This window comes from Rhinoraja longicauda, chromosome 3 (assembly GCF_053455715.1).
Source record: "Rhinoraja longicauda isolate Sanriku21f chromosome 3, sRhiLon1.1, whole genome shotgun sequence".
In the NCBI taxonomy this organism is placed as follows: Eukaryota; Metazoa; Chordata; class Chondrichthyes; order Rajiformes; family Arhynchobatidae; genus Rhinoraja; species Rhinoraja longicauda.
In genome coordinates, this window is record NC_135955.1 from 76,809,647 (window position 1) to 76,834,733 (window position 25,087).

Consider the following 25,087-nt stretch of genomic DNA (forward strand, 5'->3'; position numbering starts at 1 on the left):
AATGAACTCCTTGCATATCGTCATTTTAGAACAACCAGCAGGATTACATTTGGTGCAAATATTTGAACCAATTATATTAGGTTCAAATCAACGAAATCGGCAAGTTCTGTGATCCACCCGCTTTCTGATACTTGAACAGTAGGAGGCTCTGGGTTACGTATGAACTGGCTTCCTTCGCGACGAGCGCCGACTTGGCGTTGAGATTAATTGTCCAGGTGATTTGCTTTAGAATGAGGTATTTCCTCACCCAAGCATTTTCCTTTCTCCTTGCCATTCGCTTCCGATTCTATGGCAGGTCAGGAGCTTTGACCTACACACAGCGGCTGATGTAATGAATGTCGCCCGGGCAAGAATAACGCTGGTGAAGCGGTTATTATTCGCAAACTGTTTAATGAAACCGAGCAGCCCGGCTTCTGCAACCAGACCTATTGCGCTGCGTTAACGACCACCAAATACAGTCCCCGGACAGCAAGAGGGTCCACAACTTTTCTGCGCGGGTCCGTTGAGCTGTGCAGCCCATCTCCAAGATTGGAGCAGTCTGCAGCAGAATGGAGGAGGTCGCCGAGCCCGACACTGACTCCAAGCAGGAATCCCACTCCATCCAGACTCGCCTCCGAAAGCACTTCCAAAAGACCAGACCCTTCCTTGGCTCCAAAATCGCGTCCGACCAGAAGGGCGACGCCAAGAAAGGGACAGCGGGGAAAGCGAGTTGGAAAAACAAGAGGCAGGTGCTGGACCGAGTCTTCTCGTCCTCTCAGCCCAACCTATGCTGCTCCGGGCCGAATGTCAGCGCGGCGTCGAGGGAGCTGAGGGATTCCCGAAGCGGAGTGAAGCTACTCTCCGGGTCTAAACAGGCGACGCCGGTGAGGCAGAGAGCTATTTTTGCCAGCGTCTGGTCGGCTGTGACACACCAAAATCGTCCGGCCCTTGGCACAAACAAATGCCCGAAGCTGCCCCCGCCCGCTCAGCACCAAGAGACGTGCACTCAGTCTGAAGCTGCTGAGACTGTGAGTAAAAGCTGCAAGTGATAACTCAGGGTCCTTCTTTTGGTGCAGTGTTACTGTTGCCACATGTACGCGTAGTAGCTTGTTTCTGGAAGCGTAGAATCGGGATTTGGCCATGGGCCTTTAAAACTGACCGTGTGGATGGATGCGTCCTGTTTGCTACAGCAAAACCATTGAGAAGTGAACAGTAATGTAGTCTAGGGGGCAGCTGTTTGCTGCTACAGTCCGCATTAAACTGGTAGCGATTTTAACATGGTCACCCACTCAGTAAGTGTTTAGATTTATCTCGGGCGCGGATTGTAACCAAAAAAAAAAAAAAGGAATTTGCAGACCCTGATGCCAGATGGAGGTCTCTACCTTGGGAAAATCCTAAACTTTTTGTCAGTGTAGCAATGGATGGACCGTGGGGCACAGTTTGCCATTGTGGGGACATTTTCACGCCATATTAAGCAAACGGTTTCAACTTTGGGATCTGTAGGATAACTTGTGGTTTCTAATTCTAATTAAATCGGTGTTTGCATTAGCCAAATGCTGTTCCCCACCAGAGCTTGCCATTTCCCACTCGCACGCACACACACACACACAGCCCGCGGCGTGGGCACAGCGTGCGATCTGTCCGAGATAGAGGAGAGACTAGAAGCAGAAGAACCGCAGTCCCTGAGCTCTGTCCGTCCCGATAACTCCTCGGAGCAACATTGATCATTAGAAACGTCGCAGAGTAACTCGTGAATGGAATGAAAACAAGCGTGATCCCCTCCCTCCCTCCCGGGCGTGCGTGTGTGTTTAACTCCCTGTGTGCCTGGGAGGACAGGAAACACAAGAGTCTGAAGAAGGATCTCGCCCCGAAACGTCACCATCCCTTCTCTCCAGAGATGCTGCCTGTCCCGCTGAGTTACTCCAGCATTTTGTGTCTATCTTTGATTTAAACCAGCATCTGCAGTTATTTCCTACGCAACGTCAAAGCAGTCAGTAGTGCTGTGCTTCGTGATTGCATCAAAGGTAATCCCCCATCGTCGACCCGTATGCAGCATTTGATGTCGAGACCATATAATCTGTGGAATTCCCTGCCTCAGAAGGCAGTGGAGGCCAATTCTCTAAATGCTTTCAAGAGAGGGCTAGATAGAGCTCTTAAAGATAGCGGAGTCAGGGGGTATGGGGAGAAGGCAGGGACGGGGTACTGATTGAGAATGATCAGCCATGATCACATTGAATGGTGGTGCTGGCTCGAAGGGCCGAATTGTGTATTGTCTATAATCCTCATGAGACACCCCATCTGTCCAGATGTGTGGGCGGTAGTCAGGCTCGAAGGAGCCGCGCTTTCAGGGCGGCACAGTTGGTAGAGCTGCAGTTTCAGATTTCAAGAGGCCCGGGTTCAATCCTAACCTCCTTAGGGTTTGTAAGTTTTTTTTTCATGTAACCATGTGGGTTTCCGCCGGGTGCACCGATTTCCTTCCAAGTTCACGAAAACACGCGGGTTAATGGGCCAATGTAAATTGTTCTTTTTATGCAAGTGAATGTTAGAACTTGAAACGGGGGGGTGGGGGGGTTGATGGGTATGTGGTGAGAATAAAATGAATAGTGTAAACGGGTGCTTGATGTTCAGTGCAGACTGGGTGAGCTGAAAGACCTGTCTAGGCGCCGTGTGACTGAGTTAAATGTAAATATTGGAGCCTGCTGTGCTCTGCTATTCAATAAAACCAAGGGCAGCTTCTTGCACTTAAACCGGCATCGTAATATTCGGAAATCAGTCATTCTCTGTTTTCAATAAATACAGAAATTGTATTTTCTGCAAATTCTGCATTTATTCTACAAGTGCTTCAAGCCATTGCCTCGCCAACCTTTCAATGTAATTTCCCAACTAATCACACCCTACGCTTCAATCATTGTTACATAAAGTGCCCTCCAAAATGTTTGGGACAAAGACTCATCATTTATTTATTTGCCTCTGTGTTCCACAATTTGAGATTTGTAATAGAAAAAAATCACATGTGGTTGAAGTGCACATGGTCAGATTTTAATAAAGGCCATTTTTTTACATTTTGGTTTCACCATGTAGAAATTACACAGTGTTTATACATAATCCCCCCCATTTCAGGGCAGCATAATGTTTGGGACATAGCAATGTCATGTAAATGAAAGTAGTCATGTTTAGTATTTTGTTGCATATCCTTTGCATGCAAGAAGGCTCTGAAGAAGGGTCTCGACACGAAACGTCACCCATTCCTCCTCTCCTGAGATGCTGCCTGACCCGCTGAGTTACTCCAGCTTTTGGTGATACCTTCGATTTGTACCAGCATCTGCAGTTATTTTCCTACACAACTTGCGGCTCCATTGCGATTTCCCCTCAAGGTATGTGTAGTTTGAAGATGTTCTCCTCCTCTCTTCGACGAGAGTTTAGCAACATGCTCTCTCACTGCTCCCCCTCTGTGATTCCTCGGGCCCTCCTACTCTACAGTCTGAAGAAGGGTCTCGACCCAAAACGTCACCCATTCCTTCTCTCCTGAGATGCTGCCTGACCCGCTGAGTGACTCCAGCTTTTTGTGATACCTCCTTTGCATACAATAACTGCTTGAATTCTGCGAATCATAGACATCAACAGTTGTTGTGTGTCTTCCCTGGTGATGCTCTGCCAGGCCTGTATTGCAGCCATCTTTAGCTTATGCTTGTTTTGGGGGTTAGTCCCCTTCAGTTTTCAGGCTAGACCCTCTTCAGCATATAAAAGGTATGCTCAATTGGGTTCAGATCGGGTGATTGGCTTGGCCACTCAAGAATTGACCATTTTTTGGCTTTGAAAAACTCCTTTGTTGCTTTAACAGTATGTTTGGGATCATTGTCTTGCTGTAGAATGAACTGCCGGCCAATGAGTTTTGAGGCATTTTAGTTTAGTTTAGTTTAGAGATACAGCATGGAAACAGGCTCTTTTGGCCCACTGGGTCCGCGCCGACAAGCGATCTCCGTACATTAACACTACCCTACAAGTAGGACAATTTTTACATTTACCAAGTCAATTAACCTACAAACCTATCCATCAGCAGTTGTATCATCAATGAAGATAAGTGAGCCAGTACCTTCAGCAGCCATACATGCCCAGGCCATAACACCCCCACCACCGTGTTTCACAGATGAGGTGGTATGCTTTGTATCTTGGGCAGTTCCTTCTCTCCTCCATACTTTGCTCTTGCCATCACTCTGATATAAGTTAATCTTTGTCTCATCTGTCCACAAGACCTTTTTTCAGAACTGTGGTTACAATATTGCATAGCTGGCTTCCTAATACAAATTTGTTCAAAATTGCTGTTAGTTTAAAATTGATTTGACTTTGCCAATCACCCGTTTCTTACAAAGTCTTGCTTTAATATTTTAGAAATTAAATTTTGCAATTACTCAGTAATGATCTTGGAAAACACCATCTTTCTTGCATTTATCAGTATTTCACTGAAAACAAATTGCTAATACTTGCCATATCTAATCACCTTTAAAAAGACTCCTTGTGAAATACATTAACAGTACAAGCCTGATTCAATATTTACACAAAATAATTGGCATTATGACAGCTGCCGTAACTCATTCAAGCCGGCAATAATATGATTAGTGGTATATTCACTTAATTTATGTCTCTTATTGATGTATATCTATTACATTTTTCAAAATTACATTGTAAGGAAAACAATATTTTTTCATTATTGGCACTAACGACAAATATAAAAGTAAATCTGAACAATCATTATTAGATAGCAAATGTAAACCAAAGCAATTATTTCATAACTGCAAAACAAATTTAGAATAGTTGTGACCACTTAATTAAACTGAATATTTTAATTATATACAGCGCCCTCCATAATGTTTGGGACAAAGACCCATCATTTATTTATTTGCCTCTTGTACTCCACAATTTGAGATTTATAATAGAAAAAAAATCAGAGTGGTTAAAGTGCACATTGTCAGATTTTAATAAAGGCCATTTTTATACATTTTGGTTTCACTATGTAGAAATGTACGGAGGTATTTGTGTGAGAACTAGCATCTGCAAGTGCTGAAATCTATCTCCATCCATGCTAGAACCTATTTCATTCGTGATTATATATAAATGGCTTGTAAATGGGTTAGTTAGTAAGCTTGCAGGAGACACCAAAGTTGGTGCAGTTGCGATTATTAGTATAAAACGTGAAATTAAAGTGTTTGGGACTTCATGGCAAAACCCTTGAAGGCATTGATGTGGAGAACGATCATGGAGTCCAAGTCCTTGGTTCCTTGAAAGTGGCAAAACAAGTCGATAGAGAGGTAAAGAAGACCGATGGTGTGCTTGCCTTAATTGGTAAGGGCATTGATTAAAAGAGTCAGGAAATGATGTCAGGAAATCTGTTATAGGATTTTGGTTAGGCTGCATTTGGAGTATTGGGTGCAGGCTGGTGACCCCCTTTACAGGGAGGATGCGAAGGCATTGGAAAGGGTGCAGAGGAGGTTTACCAGAATGATGTCTGGATTAGAGGGTGTTAGCTGGAAGGAGAAGTTGGACAAAGTTAGATTGTTTTTTCTGGTCGAGGCTGAGGGGAGATGTGATAGAAGTTGCCTATGGAACAGAATGCTGTCTGTTTCCATCACATACCAAAGCAACCTATTCCATTAATTCACCATTCTATTCACTGAAATAACAGCCCTGGTGGTTCTTGGGTACATTTTCAGAAAGTAGAGGGTGCCGATTCCTATGAATTGGTGCCTTTAGTTCTTGATGTGTTTCTAAAATGGATTCCCAAACTGGACTATAATTTGAGTAGCAGGATTTCTCGGAAAGATACCAGTGAAAGAAACATCCACCACAGTGACTCCTCCACATTCCCCACAGTGATGGAAGGCAAAAAAAAAGTTCAATCTCTTCTTTGTTCTCCCGCAGTTGGAGGGCCTCAAGCCTTCCGTTGACGGGAAAATCTTGGCTCCCTTAGCCGGCAGCCCTCTGCGTCGGGGCGATCAAGCTCCCGCAATGGGGGAAATCTCAGCTCCCCCCACACCGGGTGATCGGATCCGTGGTCGGGGCTAGTCTAACCCCTTGTGACTTTGGAGCTTCCTGACATTAGTCTCTACCTGAGACTGCAAGCTCCTCGATGGTGAAATCCTCTGGCTGCGGTTGGAGTGTTGATCCAAGGCTAGGGATCGCAGGCTCCGATGGTAAGTCCACTGCAGCTCCATGATGTTAGGCCGCAGAGCGACCGGAGATACGTTCCGGAAATCAATCGCATCTCCGGCAAGGTAAGAGATTGGGGAAAAAAAGTTTCCCCGACCCCTCCCCCCCCCCCCCTCCACATAAAACAAACCAGAGAACATTAACACAAAAAAATTAAAACACACTAAAAATAACAAAAAAGCTGAAAAGACAGACTGTTCGTGAAGCTGCCATTGCTGACGGCGCCACCCGGTAAACAAATCAATATTTATGAATGAAAGTGCAGCAAAGCTTCTGGGAATACGAGAAAACCAGGAGTTAAGTGCAAATAATAAAGTTAGAGGAATCAGTGTTGGTAAATTAGGATACAAATGTTTGAAAGAGCATATCACCACACTCAAGTACAGTCTGATATTTGTATCCTGGGAAATAAGTTCTGATTAATTACCCTACCTGTGCCTCTTATAATTTTATACACTTCTATTTGGTCTTCCTGCACCCTCCAGCATTCCAGAGAAAACTATTCAAGTCTGTCCAAACTCTCCTTTTGGCTAATACCTCCTAATCCAGCCATCATTCCAGTGAACCACATTCTTCCCATAATGAGGCGACCAGAACTGCATGCAATACTCCAAATGCTGCCAAAAGACAAACTGAGTGCCTGGACAATAACATGGCAGACGGAGTATAATGTAGAAATACTTGAGGTTACCCAATTCCAGAGAAAAACAAAAATGTTGATTTTTTTTTTACATGAAGAGAAACTGGGAAATGTTACTGTTCAAAGGGAACAGTATATCCTGGTTCTGAAAGCTAATACACAGGTGCAGTACAAAATTAGGAAGGCAAATGATTTGCTGGCCTTCACGCAAGGATATTTGACTCTAAGAAAACGCATTACAATTACATTGGGCTTTGGTGAGACCATGCCTTTAGTATCGTGTACAATCTTGGTTTACTAAAGGGCCTGTCCCACTTAGGCGATTTTTTTTGGCGATTGCCAGCGACAGTCAAAGTCGTAGCAGATCACCAAAATTTTCTTTTACCCGACGACAATGACCACGACAATGCCGAGTCAGGTCGAGATTACACCATCTTCGGAAACATCGCGAAATTCCCACGCTGTCAATGCTTCTCCGACATCCTAGTTTTCGCTGAAATCACTGACAAGTCGGTAAGTACTTGAGAGTTTTGAACTATAACATCTTGTATGGATTACTTAAAAATCAAGCTTCACGGTAACAAGGTATAAACTGGATTTACTTCCAGTTTACTAATAGCTGTATTAAATTAAAAAAATTAAAAAGTGGTTAAGTGGATTTTTGTGAAAAGTGTGGGCATTCTTTGAAAATGTACGGGAGATGCATATCTGATTTCTCGGTTGCATATCTGGGTTGGGAGCCCACTTTAAATGTAATGGCTGATGGCCATAAACATCTCAAAAATTCCCACGCTTACCTGACGGTCAAACTGTCATCTCCAATCTACCTGTCAAATGTCCTGACGGTAAATAAATTGGTTAAACACAAGCTTTTTATGGTATTTTGAAATGATTTTCCTTATTTTAATATGTACTTCTAAATGCATCTAAGGGAACCTATCAAACTTGGGGACAGCAGGCGACAGCGCCCGCAATAAGCAATGATACCTTGCATCAAGTCAGCTGTCGCTGAGAAATTTCACTCCGGATGATTTCTCAGCGAAGCGCTGAGATCCACTACGATTTTTGGAAGACTCCTCACGATCGTGCCCGCGACACCCCGGCGAACTGTCGGCGACAGCCTAGTCACCTTAAAATCGCCTGTGAGGCAGGCCCTTTACGAAAGGCAGGATGCACTGGCTAGAAATGGTGTGCAGTGTAGAATAATCACAGACTTTGGGTTGGTAGGTCAGTCGTGTGAGGGGTAACTAAGTAGCTAAGTCTATTTGTAGTTTAGAAGAATGAAAGGTGACATTATTGAAACACACAAATTCTAAGAACATCAACCAAAAGCATATTGAACTGGGGGGGGGGGGGATTTCCCCATTTCTAAGTAATCAGAAAATGTGTGTGGGTGACCATTAAGGACTGAAATGAGAACAACATTTTTAATGCTGCGGGTGGTGTAAGTTTAGTATTCTCTACCCTGCAAGGCTGTGGAGGTTCAATAGATTTCTATAAAAGGAATTGAGAGATGGGTGCATAAGGCAGGAAAATAATGTTTGAGGAAGGAGATCTTCCGTGAATTTGTTTGACCAAACTGAGTGGTCAGAGAAACATCAAAAATAGGTACAGGAGGAGGCAATTTGGCTCTTCGAGCCAACACCGCCATTCATTGTGATCATTCTAGCCAGTGCATCCTGTCATTCGCAATCAGTAACCTGTGCCTGCCTTCTCCCCATATCCCTTGTTTCCACTAACTCCTAGAGCTCTATCTAACTCTCTTTTAAATTCATCCAGTGAATAGGCCTCCACTGCCTTCTGTGGCAGAGAATTCCACAACTCTCTGGGTGAAAAAGTTTCTTCTCGCCTCAGTTCTTGCCTCCCCTTTATTCCTAGACTGTGGCCCTTGGTTCTGGACTCCCCCAACATTGGGAATTTTTTTTCCTGCATCTTGCTTGTCCAGTCCTATTATAATTTTATATGTATCTATAAGATCCCCTCTCATCCTTCTAAACTCCAGTGAATACAAGCCCAGTCTTTCCAATCTTTCCTCGTATGACAGTCCCGCCATCCCAGGGATTAACCTTGTGAACCTACGTTGCACAGCCACAATAGGAAGGATGCCCTATCTCAAATTAGACCAAAACTGCACACAATACTCCAGATGCGATCCAACCCGGACCCTATACAACTGCAGGACCTCTTTACTCCGATACTCAAATCTTCTCGTTATGAAGGCTAACATGCCATTAGTTTTGTTCACTGCCTCCTGTACCTGCACGCTTACTTTCAGTGACTGGTGTACAAGGACACCCAGGCCTCGTTGCACTTCCCCTTTACCTAATCTGACACCATTGAGATAATAACCTGCCTCCCTGTTTTTGCTGCCAAAGTGGATAACACATTTATCTACATTATACTGCACCTGCCCACTCACTCAACCTGTCCAAGTCACCCTGCAACCTCCTAACATCCTCTTTGCAGTTCACATGGTCAAATGGTTTACTCCTCTTCCTGTTTCTTAAGTTGTAAAGCTGGTGGAAAAGTAACTTTTTATAAAGTACTACAAAATTACTTACTTGATGGGCCATGTTTGCCTTGGCCATTGAGTTTCCTGAATGACGCGAAATCCATCCAACAGGTATTTAGAACATATCTGTAGATTCAGAGGTATTACAGAAACTCTAGCTCTACCTTAATTCATATTGGAGAACAAGGTAGGGGAGTTGATTGAAGCAAATTAATATTTATGTGTAAACAACACATTTACATTTAAGTCTGTCTTGAACTAGCTACTACCCATTTCATTCTAAGTGTGTATATATTATTAAATATAAGGTTTGGGGATTATTTGCAGAAATCTAACTTTGGAACATTTTGCCTGCCACCTTAGCTTGCAAACACCCAGTGCCATGCATTAAGTTGCATCAACTGAATTGCTATAAGGACATTTTGCATCACACTAGTGGATGGATGTTTCTGTAAATAGGAAAATAACTATTAGCAACAAAGGTATGGAAACCTAAGGGCATGTGGTGTTGGGATACCAGCAAAACAGACGAAATATGAACCGAATGCAGAGATTCTACTTCCATTTTGCACCTGCATTAACCAGATACATTACACTTCTACCATTACCGGAGAGACTGCAAGTGTTGGTTGTTGCTTCATTGCAAGGCCATAGCTAATGTATCTGCTTTATTTGAGATGTCAGACATATTGCCATCCACAGACTAGTACATCTCTACCATAGTTGATTGTGACATGTGTGGCGCCAGATGAAAACACGTCCTGAATGATGATGTAAGTATCTGAACTGGTGATGCTTGGAGGCTATACCTGAATTTGTTAACAATCTGCAATTCTCACATTTTATTTAACATGAGAGCTAAAAGCATCTTGTTTGCATTACTAACTTCATCTGCGCCAGAACTATTTGCTCTTCCAACCAAGTGTTGCAATGTATCTATAACTTCATTTCCCTGGTAAAGTGCATATTGCTCAAATATGCGCTTCAAAAGGAATTGGTGTCAAATGAAATCTGCATGCACAAAGGATATATATATATATTTAAAAAACATGAATTAATACTAGTAGGGTAAGATTTTGCCTCTGTTGCATTTTATTAGTATAATTATAACCATATTTCAGTAACTATAGATAGCAATGGCATGTGGATTGTCAATATTTTGTCAGGTAGCTGGGACGTCGTCATCCTCTCAGCTCCAGGACTCAAAGGTGCCAAAATTGCATCTGCAGACTACAAGGGGACAAACATAATTTTTAAAATAAACTTAATGGCTGAGATGGCTAAATTCAGGACTGCCCACTTTTGGTCATCTAAACAATGCGTCAGTTGTACCACAGACAAAGGAGTGGTTCAAGCATTCTACACAATTCTGAACCTATTCTTTATTCCTGAGGCATTAGGAGGTACTCCAAACTTGGTTTTCCATTGCTGAAGCATCTGAGGCGAATTACATTTATCAATGAAATTAATACAATAAATACTTAAAATCACAGAGACTTGAAAGGTCTAATGTTTGCAATGATAATCAAGTATATTTAATTGGTATGATGGTCTTATATTTCACGAACCATATTACTTAGCACTGCCATTAGTGAGAGCAGCCATTTCCATCTCTCCTACCTCGTATCAAGACCAATTAGCATACTGTTTGCTGACCTACATGGGTCCCTGATTAAGCAACATCATGATTTCTAAACTCCAGTAACTATTTTCAAATCCCGATGCCTGCTTTCCCCTGAAGACCGGGAATCAGAGAGGACGATGGAGTGAGACAGCAGCGGATGCTGGACAAAAGGCCCTGTAAAAAGAACTGAGGGGAGGGGGGGGGGGGGGGGGGGGTGGGTGGTATCTTACGTTCCACATCCTCAAGGTTGGCTGGGGGACGCACCTCCCAGGGAACAAGAGGTGAAGAGGGCCATGCAAAAAAGGGACGATGGTTTGAGGGACAACCGGAATGGAGACGATGGCTGCAACTGGCATTTGTGGCCAGCTGCAGCTGGTATTATAAAGTGGTGCCAAAATGGTGACTCTTATATATAGACTCAGTAGGATGTTCTGAACATTCTGTACTAACTGGCGGATTGTGCTTATGTATGGTGATTGTCCTGCTGATCTATATGCAAAAAAGTATTTTACTGTACCTTGGTACACATGATAATAAAGAAACCACGGACTGTGAAATTCATACTGTTCTACATCCCTCCACAATATTTATGTTCCTTCAATTCTGGTCTCTGATTCATTCCTGAATTTAAATTCTCTACCACTGACAGCTGTGCTTTCAACTACCTGAAACTCTAAGATTCTCTCTCTAAATTTTTCTGCCCGTTCAAGGGTGGCAGAGTGATGCAGCTAGTAGAGCTGCTATGTCTCTCGTGTCAGAGATCAGGGTTCAATCTTGACCTGGGGTGACATCTGTGTGTAGTTTGCATATTCTCCCTGTGATTGTAGGGACTTGATGGGCGGAAGGGCCTAATTCTGCTCCTATCACGTATGAGCTTGTGTACCAAATGTGGAAATTTGGCATTTCTGACACCATATTTGCAATGTTCTTTGTAGTTTAAGAAACATTTACTTTACAAAATTGACGCTTTGAAAAAGTTCAGAAGAGAATAACAAGAATGATTGAGGTAGTTAAGACTCTTTACTGTCTGGAGATTTTCACAAGAGCTACATTAATTTTAATTAAAGAAAAGCAATTTAATAGAAGATATGATTTAGGCCTTCAATATAGAGATGCAGATTGTGATAAATTCAGAAGGCTAATTTTATTTAAAAGTACTGAACCACTTGATACAGATTTAAAATTGGCAAACCTCAAGGAAGGTTTTGTCTAGAAAATAGAGGATACTAAGTGGGCCCATTCCACGTAGGGTTTCCATTGTGACTTGGGAAAATCGTGTCTCTTCTTTAAAATAAATACCTTTTTTAAAAAAATAAAATAAATCTCAATAAAATTAAAATGCTATGTAAAATAACTGCGCGCACAGCAATCCTAATGATCCGTGGACCCGTTGGCAGCGAAAGCCACTTACCTGTGCCCCATGCGTGCAGCGCTGATCGGCGGCGAGCGGTGACGTACATCGGCGACCGCCGGTGAATGGGAAGCGCCGCCCATTGTTTCCATCCAACTCGATGGCCATTCCTCGTTGGGTTTCCATCGTGACGTGGGAAAATCGCGTTTGTTCTTTGAAGTAAATGGCGTTTTTTTCTTAAAAATGAAATAAATCCTATCTGGAATGTTTTTGCTTTTTATGGGTAAAATCCTCTCTTGGAGATCCTCGAGACTGTGCCCTCATTCAACAGCAGCGTCAGCTCGGCTGCGACGGCGGTTGCTTCAAGCGGGAAGAAACCACTCCCCACACGTGGTACCCGGACCAATTGGGCGTCGAGCAGGAGGTCAGAGCCAAATCATTCGATCCGACGTGGGGACCCGGGCCAATGTTGAGTGGGAGGTTGTAGCCAATCAATGGACTCCATGTGGCGGTGAACGGCAGGAGCAAATCAGGACTTGCCAGCAAACAATCGGAGAGGGGGGCGTCAGTGCTCCCCCCACGTCGGAGCCGAACCAATCAGGCATTGAGCAGGAGGTCGGAGCCAATCAATGGACCACACCTGGGGGTGAGCGGCAGGAGCAAATGAGGATGCACCGGCGACCAATCAGAGCGGGGAGCGCCGGTGCTCCCCCCACGTGGGGGTCCGGGCCAATCAGGCGTCGAGCGGGAGATCATAGCCAATAAATGGACCCCACGTGGGGGTGAGCAGCAGGAGCAAATGAGGATGCGCCGGCGACCAATCAGAGCGGGGAGCGCCCGTGCTCCCCCCTCGTCGGACCAAGACCAATTGGGTGTCAAGTGTGTGGTCGGAACTGCACACAAAATGGCAACCCTCCCCCAACTGCGCACGGGCCGGAGCTGAAAACAACATGGCAACCATCCCCCAACCGCGCACGCTCTGATCTGGTGGACATCCGTTGGGCCCAAAGCTCTTCTGCATTAGTGTAGCACCTTCCCCATCCCGACTCCCCCCCTTTCCCCTACCCCAACTCACCCACTCCAGCCCCCTTCAACCCCCCTTTTCACCCCCTCCCCCTCCTTACCCACCATCCCCCCCCCATATCCCCCTCCTCCCCTCACCCCCCCATCCAGTATTAGGGGCTCTCCGGCACTCCCCCCACTCACCCACTCCATCCACCCTCTGCCCCCCTCCACCCACTCCAGACCCCTCCTACTCCTCCCCTCGCCCTCCATTCCCCCCTCCCCCCCACCTCACCACTCCTCCCTCCCCCTATCCCTCCACCCCCCTCCCCCTCCACCCCTACTCCCCCTTTCCCCTCCCCCACCCCCTACCCCCCATTCCCCTCCACCCCCATTTCCCCCTCCCCTCCCCCCCATGCCCCCACCTCCCTCCCTTCCACCCACCCCCACTCTCCCTGCCCACCCCCCACTCTCCCCCACCCCCAATCTTCCCTCCTCCCCACCCCCACTCTCCTCCTCCCTCACTCTTCCCTCCTCCCCCAATCTTCCCTCCTCCCACACTCTTCCTCCCAAACCCCACCCAGCCCTCCTCCCACCCCCACCCCCACTCTCCCCCCCACCCAAGCTCTCTCCTCCCTATTCCCCCACCCTCATCCTCCCCTGCCCCCCACCTCCACTGTACCCCTTCCCCCTACCCCTCCACCCCCCATCCCCACTCTCCCCAGACCCGACCACCCACCCCCCACTCTCTCCTCCCCCCACCCCCACTACCCTTCTACCCCCACCCTCCACCCACTCGGCCCCCACTGTGGCGCTATGGTTTTTACCGTTTTGGCTGTAGATCCACAACCAAATCTCCAATTTCAAAATTTCAGATATATATATATAAATATATACACACATTATATATATATATATATATATATAATCTGAGTTTTAGTTATATAATAATTATTATATATATATATATAGATAGATTAGAGCAATCTCTCAGCAACAAAACCTTATGATTAAATCCTTCAATTCAATACCATTTTTTTAGAAATTAAGCTGCGCCTTAGTATGAATAGAGGCAATCAAATACTCTCCAGTGTGCAGTTATTATCTGCTGCCAATAATACTGGTGAACTGGAGCCCAGAAAAGAATAAAAACATGAAAGTGGATGAATATTGAGGAATTTCACTGAAGTGCCTCTGAAGATGAAGTACTAATGTAGAAATTTTCCCGGGGATTAAATGAGGGGAATATAGTTGCTGGAAGAGTAAATTGTGTATGATCTATAAAATGAAACTGGAATATTTAATCGAATGGTGCCCACTGTTTCAATGCCTTGATTTAGTTTTCATTTTGTAACTAATAAATGTTCACTTAATTATAATACAAATCGTGCTGTCCAGTATATAAGGAGGTTTATGTGATGTTGCTGCCTTCTGGAAATTGCAGAATAGGCAAATCATGATATTGTTTGTTATGCAGTAATAGTATCCTGCTTAACAGTAGAATAACATAACCTCTTCCACTATTTATTTAACATGCAATGAGGATTAAGCATTCAGCAACAACAGGCCAACTCGCTCTCACTACTCATGGCTCTGCTGTTTAAAATGATCACCATACTGCAAAGGTAGACACAAAATGCTGGAGTAACTCAGCGGGTTAGGCAGCATCTCGGGAGAGTAGGAATGGGTGACGTTTCGGGTCGAGACTTAAACCAGCATCTGCAGTTTTTTTTCCTACCAAGTACATTAGATTATTTGCTGAATGCTCTCTATTAAGCGTTCATATGTATTAACCACTGTTTGATATGTGAAACTTCCTGAGCTGAGAAAAGAGAGTACATTGTGAGTTGACAGTTTGCCCGTGCAAAGCCTTCTTCAGTACGGTTGATTGGAGATATTTTCTTCAGGGACCACTCCTTTTGGGCTGTGTGATGATGAGAAGAATGTGCAGAATATATGTAAAACCAAAAGAGTGAACAGGATGAGTGGAAAATTACGCTTAACATGAAGAGTAAATGGGCAACATGCACATGATAGCTGTTGTTCTGCAAAGAAGGATTGATTCTTGCTGATAATTAGAGAGAGAACATGTGGAGAGGGAGGTGGATGAGGAAAGGAAAAGGAGGAGGTAGAGGAAAAAGAGAGCAGGGTTAGGTGGACCTTATATGGTTAGACCTGTCTGGACCAACACCATAAGCTTTGGTGTCAATAAACAAGATCTCTTTAATAATCCTTCCCATCTTATCTTCTCTGGATAGGCTTGAATTGTTGGGGGTTTTTCTGGAATATCAGAGGTTGGGAGCAGACGATAAAAATACATAAAATTTATGAGAGTTCATTTCATTTCATTTAATTTTATTTTGTACATGTTAAAAGACATCAATTAAAAAACAAAATAAACAAAAAAACAGAAGAAATACAAAGAATTTCATCCATTACTTAACGTCTTTACATGTGCGAAAAGGAGTAGGAAGAAGTGTGAACTTATTTAATCCTACCCCCATTCCCTAATCAATATTTATCAAGTATTATCTATAATAACTAATACCTAAAATACATATATAACTACTTATATACTCACTCACCCCTACAATCATATGAATATACCTATTTACACAATAATGTCTATATTAACTACATCTGATATATATACATACATTAGGCCAATCGTATATATACATATACCCGACCATTTACATACAAAATATAAATACAAATATAGTCACCCACCCGTATAATAAGTCAGATATTAATACAAAAATACTCATACACCCTTGTATGTTCATATAGATATACTTATTTAAATAATGATGTGTTATTATATGTAGACCCCTGGTGACTGTTAATCCCCCTCCTCACTGTACCTAGAAAAAATCATGTGTTTATATTTGTTTTTAAACTGGATGATGTTTGAACATTGTTATAGATAGGATAGACAATTAGAACCTTTTTCCCAGGGTGGAAATGTCCAACACTAGAGGGCATAGCGAGAAGGCAAAAGGGAGTGTGGTAGGGGTCTGGAACCTTCTTAGAGACCCTTCTTCTAATTTCATTAGCCTAGTGATAGCACGAGCTTTTCATCTAGGGGATCAGTCTAGTGAATCTCTTTGGCCTGCATTCAATGCCAATTGACTGGATGTGCACATCACTGATAATCTCCTTTGGGCCCACCATATTGATACAATCACAAGGAAATCTCATCACATCTCTACTTTCTCAGAAGGGTTTAAGGAAATTTGGCATGTCACAAAATACTCTGTTGAACAATGGAGCGTATACTGGTTGGTTGCATCACGGTCTGTTCAGTAATTTGAATGCCCAAAAAGGAAGGAGGCTGCAGAATATAATGGACATTACTTGGACAATCACAGTTATTGGCCTCCCCACCATCGAAGGAATCTACAGGAAATGTTGTGTCAAGAAGGCAGTTAATATCATCAAAGACAAACCTTGGTTTGGTATCATGATAACTGGATTCCATCCATTGGTCATTTAAAATGCTGGAGGAATCTGTGTGCGTATGAATCTTTGTGTTGGTAAACAGAAAGTTACCGTGATTATAAGAATCATGTGCAATGACCTTGGGTGAAGATTGTTTACAGTTACTTTGATTACATTGGGTTCAGATCTGCAATTTAAGTTGAGCATTGTATGGGTGGCACAAACTGTTAATACAATGTGTGGATTTGCTTAGTGATTTGGTGCAGATGCTAGTAGATGTCCAATAGTAAGTGGGCAACGTGGCTGATGGTAGTTTATTAGTGACAAAAACATTGCAGTTAAGCGATTGATTAAAGGTCACTCTAACCAGCATTATTGACCATGAGAACTATACATTATTACGCTGCAGGATTTAGTTGTAGATCTGGCTGTGTCGAACACTTTGTTGCACTTATCCTTCAATTATACCCAGTTGAAAGTAAATTTGGTGAGTCAGTGCTTTCTGCTGTTACAAAGTTGCCACAAGATGAAATGGCCCTAATGAAATTTCAAGCAACCATGGAACCAATTGCTTACGTGATCAGGATGATATACTGTTAGTAACGATTGAGCAGGAGCAGTTGAAAATGTTGGAGGAAGTACTCATGAGGTTGTATCATTGCAATTGTCATTTAATTAATGCAACTTCATGTGACACAATGTCATGTACATAGGCCACAAAGCTGATAAAGATCAATACAGGAAAAAAGGGGGTGTTTGACTGATGGAACCGTCAAGTGTTACACTTGGTTCAATCATATGCATTGTTTTTATTGGATCTTGCTACTAATTTACCACCTTCAGATAAGAACCACGGTGAAGAACATCAATGGCATATAAGGGAGAAATTATTATTTTATTGTTCTTTAAGTTCTCAAATGTTCTCTAAGATGTTCTCTCATGTGCTGCATTCAGCTATGGGATTGGTGTGGTCATCACACATGTGGTGGACCATGCCATCAATTGCCAGTCATATGTGCTTTGCATATGCTTGCTCCATTGAACAATGAACAAAGATGTGTCAAGAGTAGAGTGTTTAATTGTCACATGTACTGGCAACGGAACAATGAAATTCTTACTTGCTGCTGATTAGCAGATCTATTAATGCAATAATAATAAATATACAATAAATTAATAATCACTACTACTTGGTAACCAGACCATAATAGTGCAAAGCTGAAGTCTGTACTGCATCCAAAACACGGTGTTCCGTAGTGTTCATGAGCCTGATAGTTGCTGCAAAGAAGCTGTTCTTAAATCTGGTGGTCACAGTTGCAGTCATGATCTCCCTCGTTTCAACAGCACCCAGAGGCGCCCTTGGCACATTATCTCAGTAACTCGATCCATACCAAGTCACGCAATAATGAGATGATCTTTCATTTGGGCAGGAGAATCCGAGGAGGATGGGGATTCACACCAGTTTCCTAGCACAGCAGCATGAAACGATATCTCTTGTAAGGTATCTGACCAAAAACACAGTTTAGCACTAAGTGGCCGGAAGCGAGCTGCGGCTCGCTAAGGGTCGCTGTCGTTTGCACCATCGCAATGTCAAAATATCGTAAGTCGAAGCATTGTAAGTCCGGGAGCATCTGGAGTAGTTCAGCACTGCTCTCTCGTTGTGGTAAGATGATTCAGTTGCCTGATAACAGCTGGGAAGAAACTGTCCCTAAATCTGGAGGTGTGCATTTTCATATTTCTATCCTTTTGCCTGATGGGAGATGGGAGAAGAGGGAACGGCCAGGGTGCGACGTTATTGTCTGAGGACCTGTGAAATGCGTGATTGGTGTGTCAGCAATGCTGGACAACGGCAGTAAAAAGCCCTGATGAACATGTGAAAGTAGAACCTTGGGATTTTTGTAGAAGTGCTTTGGCTTGAATTAATGGTAAATATTCGTGGCAGACTTGGTAAAATTTAGGTAGACTAACCTGTCTCTGCCCAGGATGTCAGAGGAATACTTTGCAGGATGATCTTGCAGTGCTTGTCATTGAAAAATAGAGTAATCCAAAGAAACACTGAGACAGAATCCAAAGCAGGTTGTAGGAAGTCCATGGGAGGTGACTATCAGCAGCACAACATCAGCTGATGTATGGATAGTATCAAACACACTTAACTATTGAGAAGGTCTAAGAGAATAAGAACAATGACAGACTTGAATCTTTAATTGTGCAAATGGGTATATATTTTATTGAATGTAAATCCATTATACTAGTATTATCTACATTTTTAAGGGTCAGAAATATGGTACATGTTTTTTCATGTGTAGTGTGGGCGTTGCTTCAAGGTTAGGTGACATGGTGGTACTAATGCATCACACCTTCAACAACACAGGTTCGATCTTGACCTTGGGTGCAGTGTGCATGGGATTTCCCCAGGGGGTTTCCACTGGTTGCCTCAATTTCTTCCCACTTTCTAAAGACAGCTAACTGGCTACTGTAAATTATTGTCTGTGCTGTGATTCAAGCTGTTGCGTTTCCACCAGCACACCAAATAGCCATGATTCACTAGGTTACTCCTAGATTACTTGAGTTACATTAGGAAAATACCAATATGAGAAGGTTGGATAAGTTACTATGAGATTAGCAGATTAATGTGAGGCTGGTTGAGGTGTGTCATCTCACAGACATGCAAGATGGGAGATATGGGTGTTGGTATCAGTCAAAAAATGTGCATTCATGTCTCTTTGTATGAAGTGGATATCCAGTCACATGGTAGTTGAGGCCAGTTCATTGGCTATATTTAAGAGGGAGTTAGATGTGGCCCTTTTTGCTAAAGGGATCAGGGGGTATGGAGAGAAGGCAGGTACAGGCTACTGAGCTGGATGATCAGCCATGATCATATTGAATGGCGATGCAGGCTCGAAGGGCCGAATGGCCTACTCCTGCACCTATTTTCTATGTTTCTATGTTTCTAAATAAACATATTTATATATCATATCATATCATATATATACAGCCGGAAACAGGCCTTTTCGGCCCACCAAGTCCGTGCCGCCCAGCGATCCCCGTACATTAACACTATCCTACACCCACTAGGGACAATTTTTACATTTACCCAGCCAATTAACCTACATACCTGCACGTCTTTGGAGTGTGGGAGGAAACCGAAGATCTCGGAGAAAACCCACGCAGGTCACGGGGAGAACATACAAACTCCTTACAGTGCAGCACCCGTAGTCAGGATCGAACCTGAGTCTTCGGCGCTGCATTCGCTGTAAAGCAGCAACTCTACCGCTGCGCTACCATGCCGATAAGTGGAGATAAGTGGTAGGAGATGAGGGGTAAAGGTGGAATTCCTCTTGTTGCTCCTGACCTACAGTGTGGAATAGGAATGTTGTCCCTGTTCCACTAAAAGCATCCCAATGATTCCTTGGACATCACACACAGTCCCTGTAATGGTGTCATTTCTTTAGGTCCAAACTTAGCTGGTCCCTTGCAGAAACTTGGTGCACACATTTTTAATTTCTCTTTGTGGACCAAAAGTGTATAGGTCTGGTCCACCCAGATATTTTTGAGTACCTCAAAAATAGATCTGAAAAAAAAAACCTCATCAATTTTCAAAGGGGAAAATTACAATTAGGCACACTTCGGGCTATGGAGGGCCTTCCGTGCAGGTCTTAGATCAAACTGTGCTCTTGTGCACTTCAATGTATTAAACCTAACACATGCAAAGTTTCTGTTTTCTAGGTTGTTTCATTGCTAAGCTAAGTGAGGGAGACACAGACATTCTATTTTATTATATTTATTTTATGAACCCACAGTTTTATTGTCATAAATAAATGTAATGAAACATTTTTAAGTAGATAATTCGAAGATTGAGTTTGCACTTGGTAATAATTCAAGCATATGCTACATTAAAAGCTAGTTTGTTTTCTCATCTTTTATTTGAGTTTGGAAAGGAGTGATCACCCACAAAACACTGCAAAACACCCGCATTTAAATGCTGAAGGCAGCCAGGGTAACATTTGGCTTCATGAATATTCATAAGTGAACTAAATGATTGCTTTGGTGCGAATTTATCATAGCAGTATGTTTTAATATTTGATAGAACTCAAAAAATAAATCTGGTCATAAATGTTAAAATATTGTATCACAGCAGCAGGACCAATGAAAATTCTAAAATCACAATTAGAATCCATTTTCCTTTAATACTATAATAAGTGTTACAATTGCCATGAAGGTACAGCATTACCTTTTGTGGAGGGAGGAAGGCCGCATAAAAGATTATCTCTGCACTAACTAGAGCGTTCCCTATTAATTGATGCTAATTATAGTCTGTCATAAACAGTTGACACTCATCATTCTCTCCTCTTCATCCTTTGTTTATCTTGTGGACTTTTCAGAGTTTCCGCTATATTTTCTGAGTAATTCAACTGATGTGTCTGTATGTAGGGATCGGTTGCGAAAGTGATCGATGGTTGGTGTGAACTCAGTTGGCCTAACTGTTTTCATGCTGTAATTTTCAATCAAAATTGAATCTATCAGTTAGGACTCTTTGAAGAAAGTGATTGGTTTGCCAGGAAAGAGACTCTGCAAGAAAAGGCAGCTTTCATTAAGTCCAAGTCGTAAATTAAACTGAATGTGACTGAACATATTAAACTGAAATTCAGCCCACCATGACCATGTTGGCCATTACACACCCATTCAGCCCACGATGACCATGTTGGCCATTACATACCCATACCAAGCTTCCAATACTTGGTCCAAAGCCTTCTGTGCCTAGGTAATTCAAGTGTTCATAAGAGACACTTTGTCAATATGGTCAAGGATTCTGTGTCCACTGCTCACTCAATGTATGCCAGGTACTCCTCACTCCATATTATCAACAACTGCAACATTCTTCATGTTATCTGCAAATTTACTGATCAGGCCTCTTGCATCCATATCCAAATGATTATAACCCCCCTCTCCCCCCCCCCCCCCCCCCAGCAATGGTTCCTGTGGTGCACCACTAATCACAGACATCCAATCACAAAAACAACAACCTGCTTTCAACCAATTTAATGGAAAGAGATCCATCCTGTAAGGAAGACAGAGAAACAAAAATGTTATCCTAAACTGATAGCTGGTATTGTATATAATTTAAGGTAAGAGTGTTGTATTGTCATATGTCCCAAAAAGGACCAATTAAAGTCTTATTCACAAAATGCTGGAGTAACTCAGCAGGCCAGGCAGCATCTCGGGAGAGCAGGAATGGGTGACGTTTCGGGTCGAGACCCTTCTTCAGACTGAAGGGTTTGTGAATAAATCGATTTGTACCAGCATCTGCAGTTATTTTCTTATACCAATTAAAGTCTTACTTGCAGCAGCACAGCAGAAATGTAAACATGGTACTCTGTAGTTTCCCCCACATCCCAAAGCTTTGCAGGTTGTCTGGTTAAATCGTCACCTAAATTTCATCCAGAGAATAAGAGCTAATGTTGACTTTGTATTAAATTGAGGTTTAGCATCTCATCTGATTTAATATTCTGCAGGAGAAATACTCATCTGTGACTGTGTGTTTGCTGTGGGCAGAGAAGTAACTGGAAGCTCCAAAAGTTCTTCATTGTCTCTGGAGCTTGAAGAGCTCGGTGGTATTGGCAGTAAAAGATAAAGCGGAGAAAATAGCAAACGGACAATTACCTAAAACAGATGTTCAGATCATAAATTTAAAAAAAAAAACATTCTCAGGATGGTACCAGAGAAGTGGTTCTTATACGATACGATATGATACGATAAAACTTTATTCATCCCCGGAGGGAAATTGGTCTGCCGACTGTCACGACACACAAGGCACACAAAAACTTGAACTTAAAAGTGAAAAGAAAAAGAAAAAGCGACATGGCTGGCTGCCATGTGCATATCACCTTCACCGGAACAAATGAACAAGCAAACAAACAAACAAACACAGACTTATTGAGATTTGTAAGAGGATGGTGGCTCTGTCTAGCTCAGAAAGCTAGAATTTATCCAATGAAGAAGAGCTGGCTCAGTGCATAACAATTCTGTGGTGGATGCCATTCCCACAATTCCTTAAGTAGCCATACCCCAGTAATTTATACCAACTGAATTACCTGTATATTCATGAAGGGTTGCTATGACTCTCCAGGGGATTATGGCTTTGTCATCATTTATAACATTCACCTTCAATTTTATTTTTATTCATGGCCATGCGTGAAAACTGTTACAGTTCTTCATATCATATGTTGTCATTCCTGTCACCAGATGCATATAAAGCAAGGGGCCATTTATGCCTACCACATTCTGCTTAAAGGTGAAATGTGTTCGGAGTCACCAATTCATAATGCCACATTTGAGGGCTTGTGTGTGGTTCTGGTAAAGCATATATTTGAGTTGTGGCATGAATAAGAATTGGAGATTCTGCTGCGAAAGGAGATGTGTTAAATGTGCAACTTAACAAAACATAATTAAGAACAAAGGAAATATTCACAAAGAGAGACCTAGACTGTAGAACATAGAAACGGGCTTTACAGCAAACAATAGCCATGCCAACCATCAAGTACCCATCTGTATTAATCCCATTTACCAACATTTTGTCCATAGCCTTCAATGCGTTGACTTTTCCAGGGTTCCTTTGGATACTTTTAAAAAATGAAAGAGGAAAAGAGGTTTTCATGAGAGAGTTAAGGGCCTTTGGGTACAGGGACAATAGTGGAGACCTTGAAGCAGGCAGGGACAGTGCAGGTTTGCAGGGACTGGTTCAAATTGTCTGTGTAGATCGGTGCCAGAAGGACAGAAGGAAAAGCAGGAATAGCCAAGTGTGAGTGATGCTGTTCTTCCATCTCAAATGTGTGGACATATTGGGGCCAGTGTTGAAGTTTACATCTTCTCCATTGTACCAATACAAGTAAAGAACCAGGGGCTCTTTTGGCTCTTGTGCAAACAGGGCTAAACATACGCATTTGCAGTGTTGCAAACATACGCATTTTTGGATCATGGAAGCTCATCTACCTTTTGCATGGAAAGCTTGATGAGAAGGCTGAACATTTCAGGACCAAGGGAAAAATTCTCCTGCCTACTATGAATCAAGTGAAGCCTATGATCAGTCGTCTTATCTCATGTTTGGAAATATCTAGTCTGGATAAGGATGATTTTGTTCAATTATCTGATGTGTTTACACATAAGACCATGCCTGTTCCTCAGTTAAACATTCACAGACAAGAAGACCTGAAGCAATGGCCTTACTTGAAGGATGTCAAGATTTCTGAAATAGACTCTGGCATTGACCTATTCATCGGGACAAATGCTTCAAAGGTATTGGAAGCTTGGGAGCTGGTCAATAACCAAAGGGATGGACCATATGCTGTGAAAACCCTGATAGGATGGGTCATTTATGGTCCCCTGATAAAAGATCACGACAGCAGGAATGGAAATGGCTGCCCTGCTGCTGCTGTCAATCGAATATCCATTGCGAACCTAGGAGCTTTTGGTCAAACAATACAATCATGACTTTGGTGAAAGATCCAGCAAGGAAAAGGAAGAAATGTCCAGAGAAGAGGTAAAATTCTTGGACGTTATGAATCGATCAGCAAGGATGTCAGATGGACACTATTGTCTAGACTTACCTTTCAAGCAAGAGAATAACAGCATGCCGAATAACCGTTGCATAGCAGAGCAATTAATCCAGAGCTTAAAACACAAGTTTGGCAAGAACGAGAAGTTTTATAATGAATATACATCTTTCCTCACGGAAATGATTGACAATGGTTATGCTGACAGGGTACCAATGGACCAGCTGAATCAAAGCGATGGAGAACTCTGGTACATCCCTCATCATGGGATGTATCACTCAAAGAAGGGAACTTTAAGGGTGGTATTTGACTGTGGGGAAGTTTTTAAGGGTACATCACTTAACTGCCAACTGCTGCAGGGTCCAGACCTAACCAACTCACTCATTGGAGTTCTCATCAGATTCAGACAAGAGCCGGTTGCTTTGATGGTGGATATCAAAGCAATGTTTCATCAGAGCAAAGTATCAGGAAAGCATATTGACTATCTGCGATTTTCGTGGTGGCCCAATGGTGATGTGCAGCAAGATCTGGTTGAATACCGGATGAAGGTACATCTTATCGGAGCCATGTCGTCACCAAGTTGTACAAACGTTGCATTGAGAAAGACTGCTGAGGATAACAAAGCTCGCTTTCCTGAAGAGGTGACAAGTACAGTAAAGAAAAACTTCTATGTGGATGATTGTTTAAAATCCATGCCTTTGGAAGAGGAAGCAGTTCAAATGGTAAGAGACCTGTCTGCAATCTGCCAAATGGGAGGATTCATGCTGTCAAGATGGATCAGTAACAG

The 25,087-nt window shown here is 42.8% G+C and overlaps 1 protein-coding gene across 1 annotated transcript in view; it reads left to right on the forward strand.

Annotated features, from left to right (window-relative positions):
* Window positions 1-240: 240 nt before the first annotated feature.
* LOC144592115 (multiple C2 and transmembrane domain-containing protein 1-like) overlaps window positions 241-25,087 on the forward strand; it is a 368,260-nt gene continuing 343,413 nt past the window's right edge. Inside the window, exon 1 of the mRNA XM_078396486.1 lies at window positions 241-1,007. Within this exon, the coding sequence (XP_078252612.1) occupies window positions 549-1,007 (459 nt within the window). The 5' untranslated portion in view covers window positions 241-548. The remainder of the gene's footprint in view (window positions 1,008-25,087) is intronic.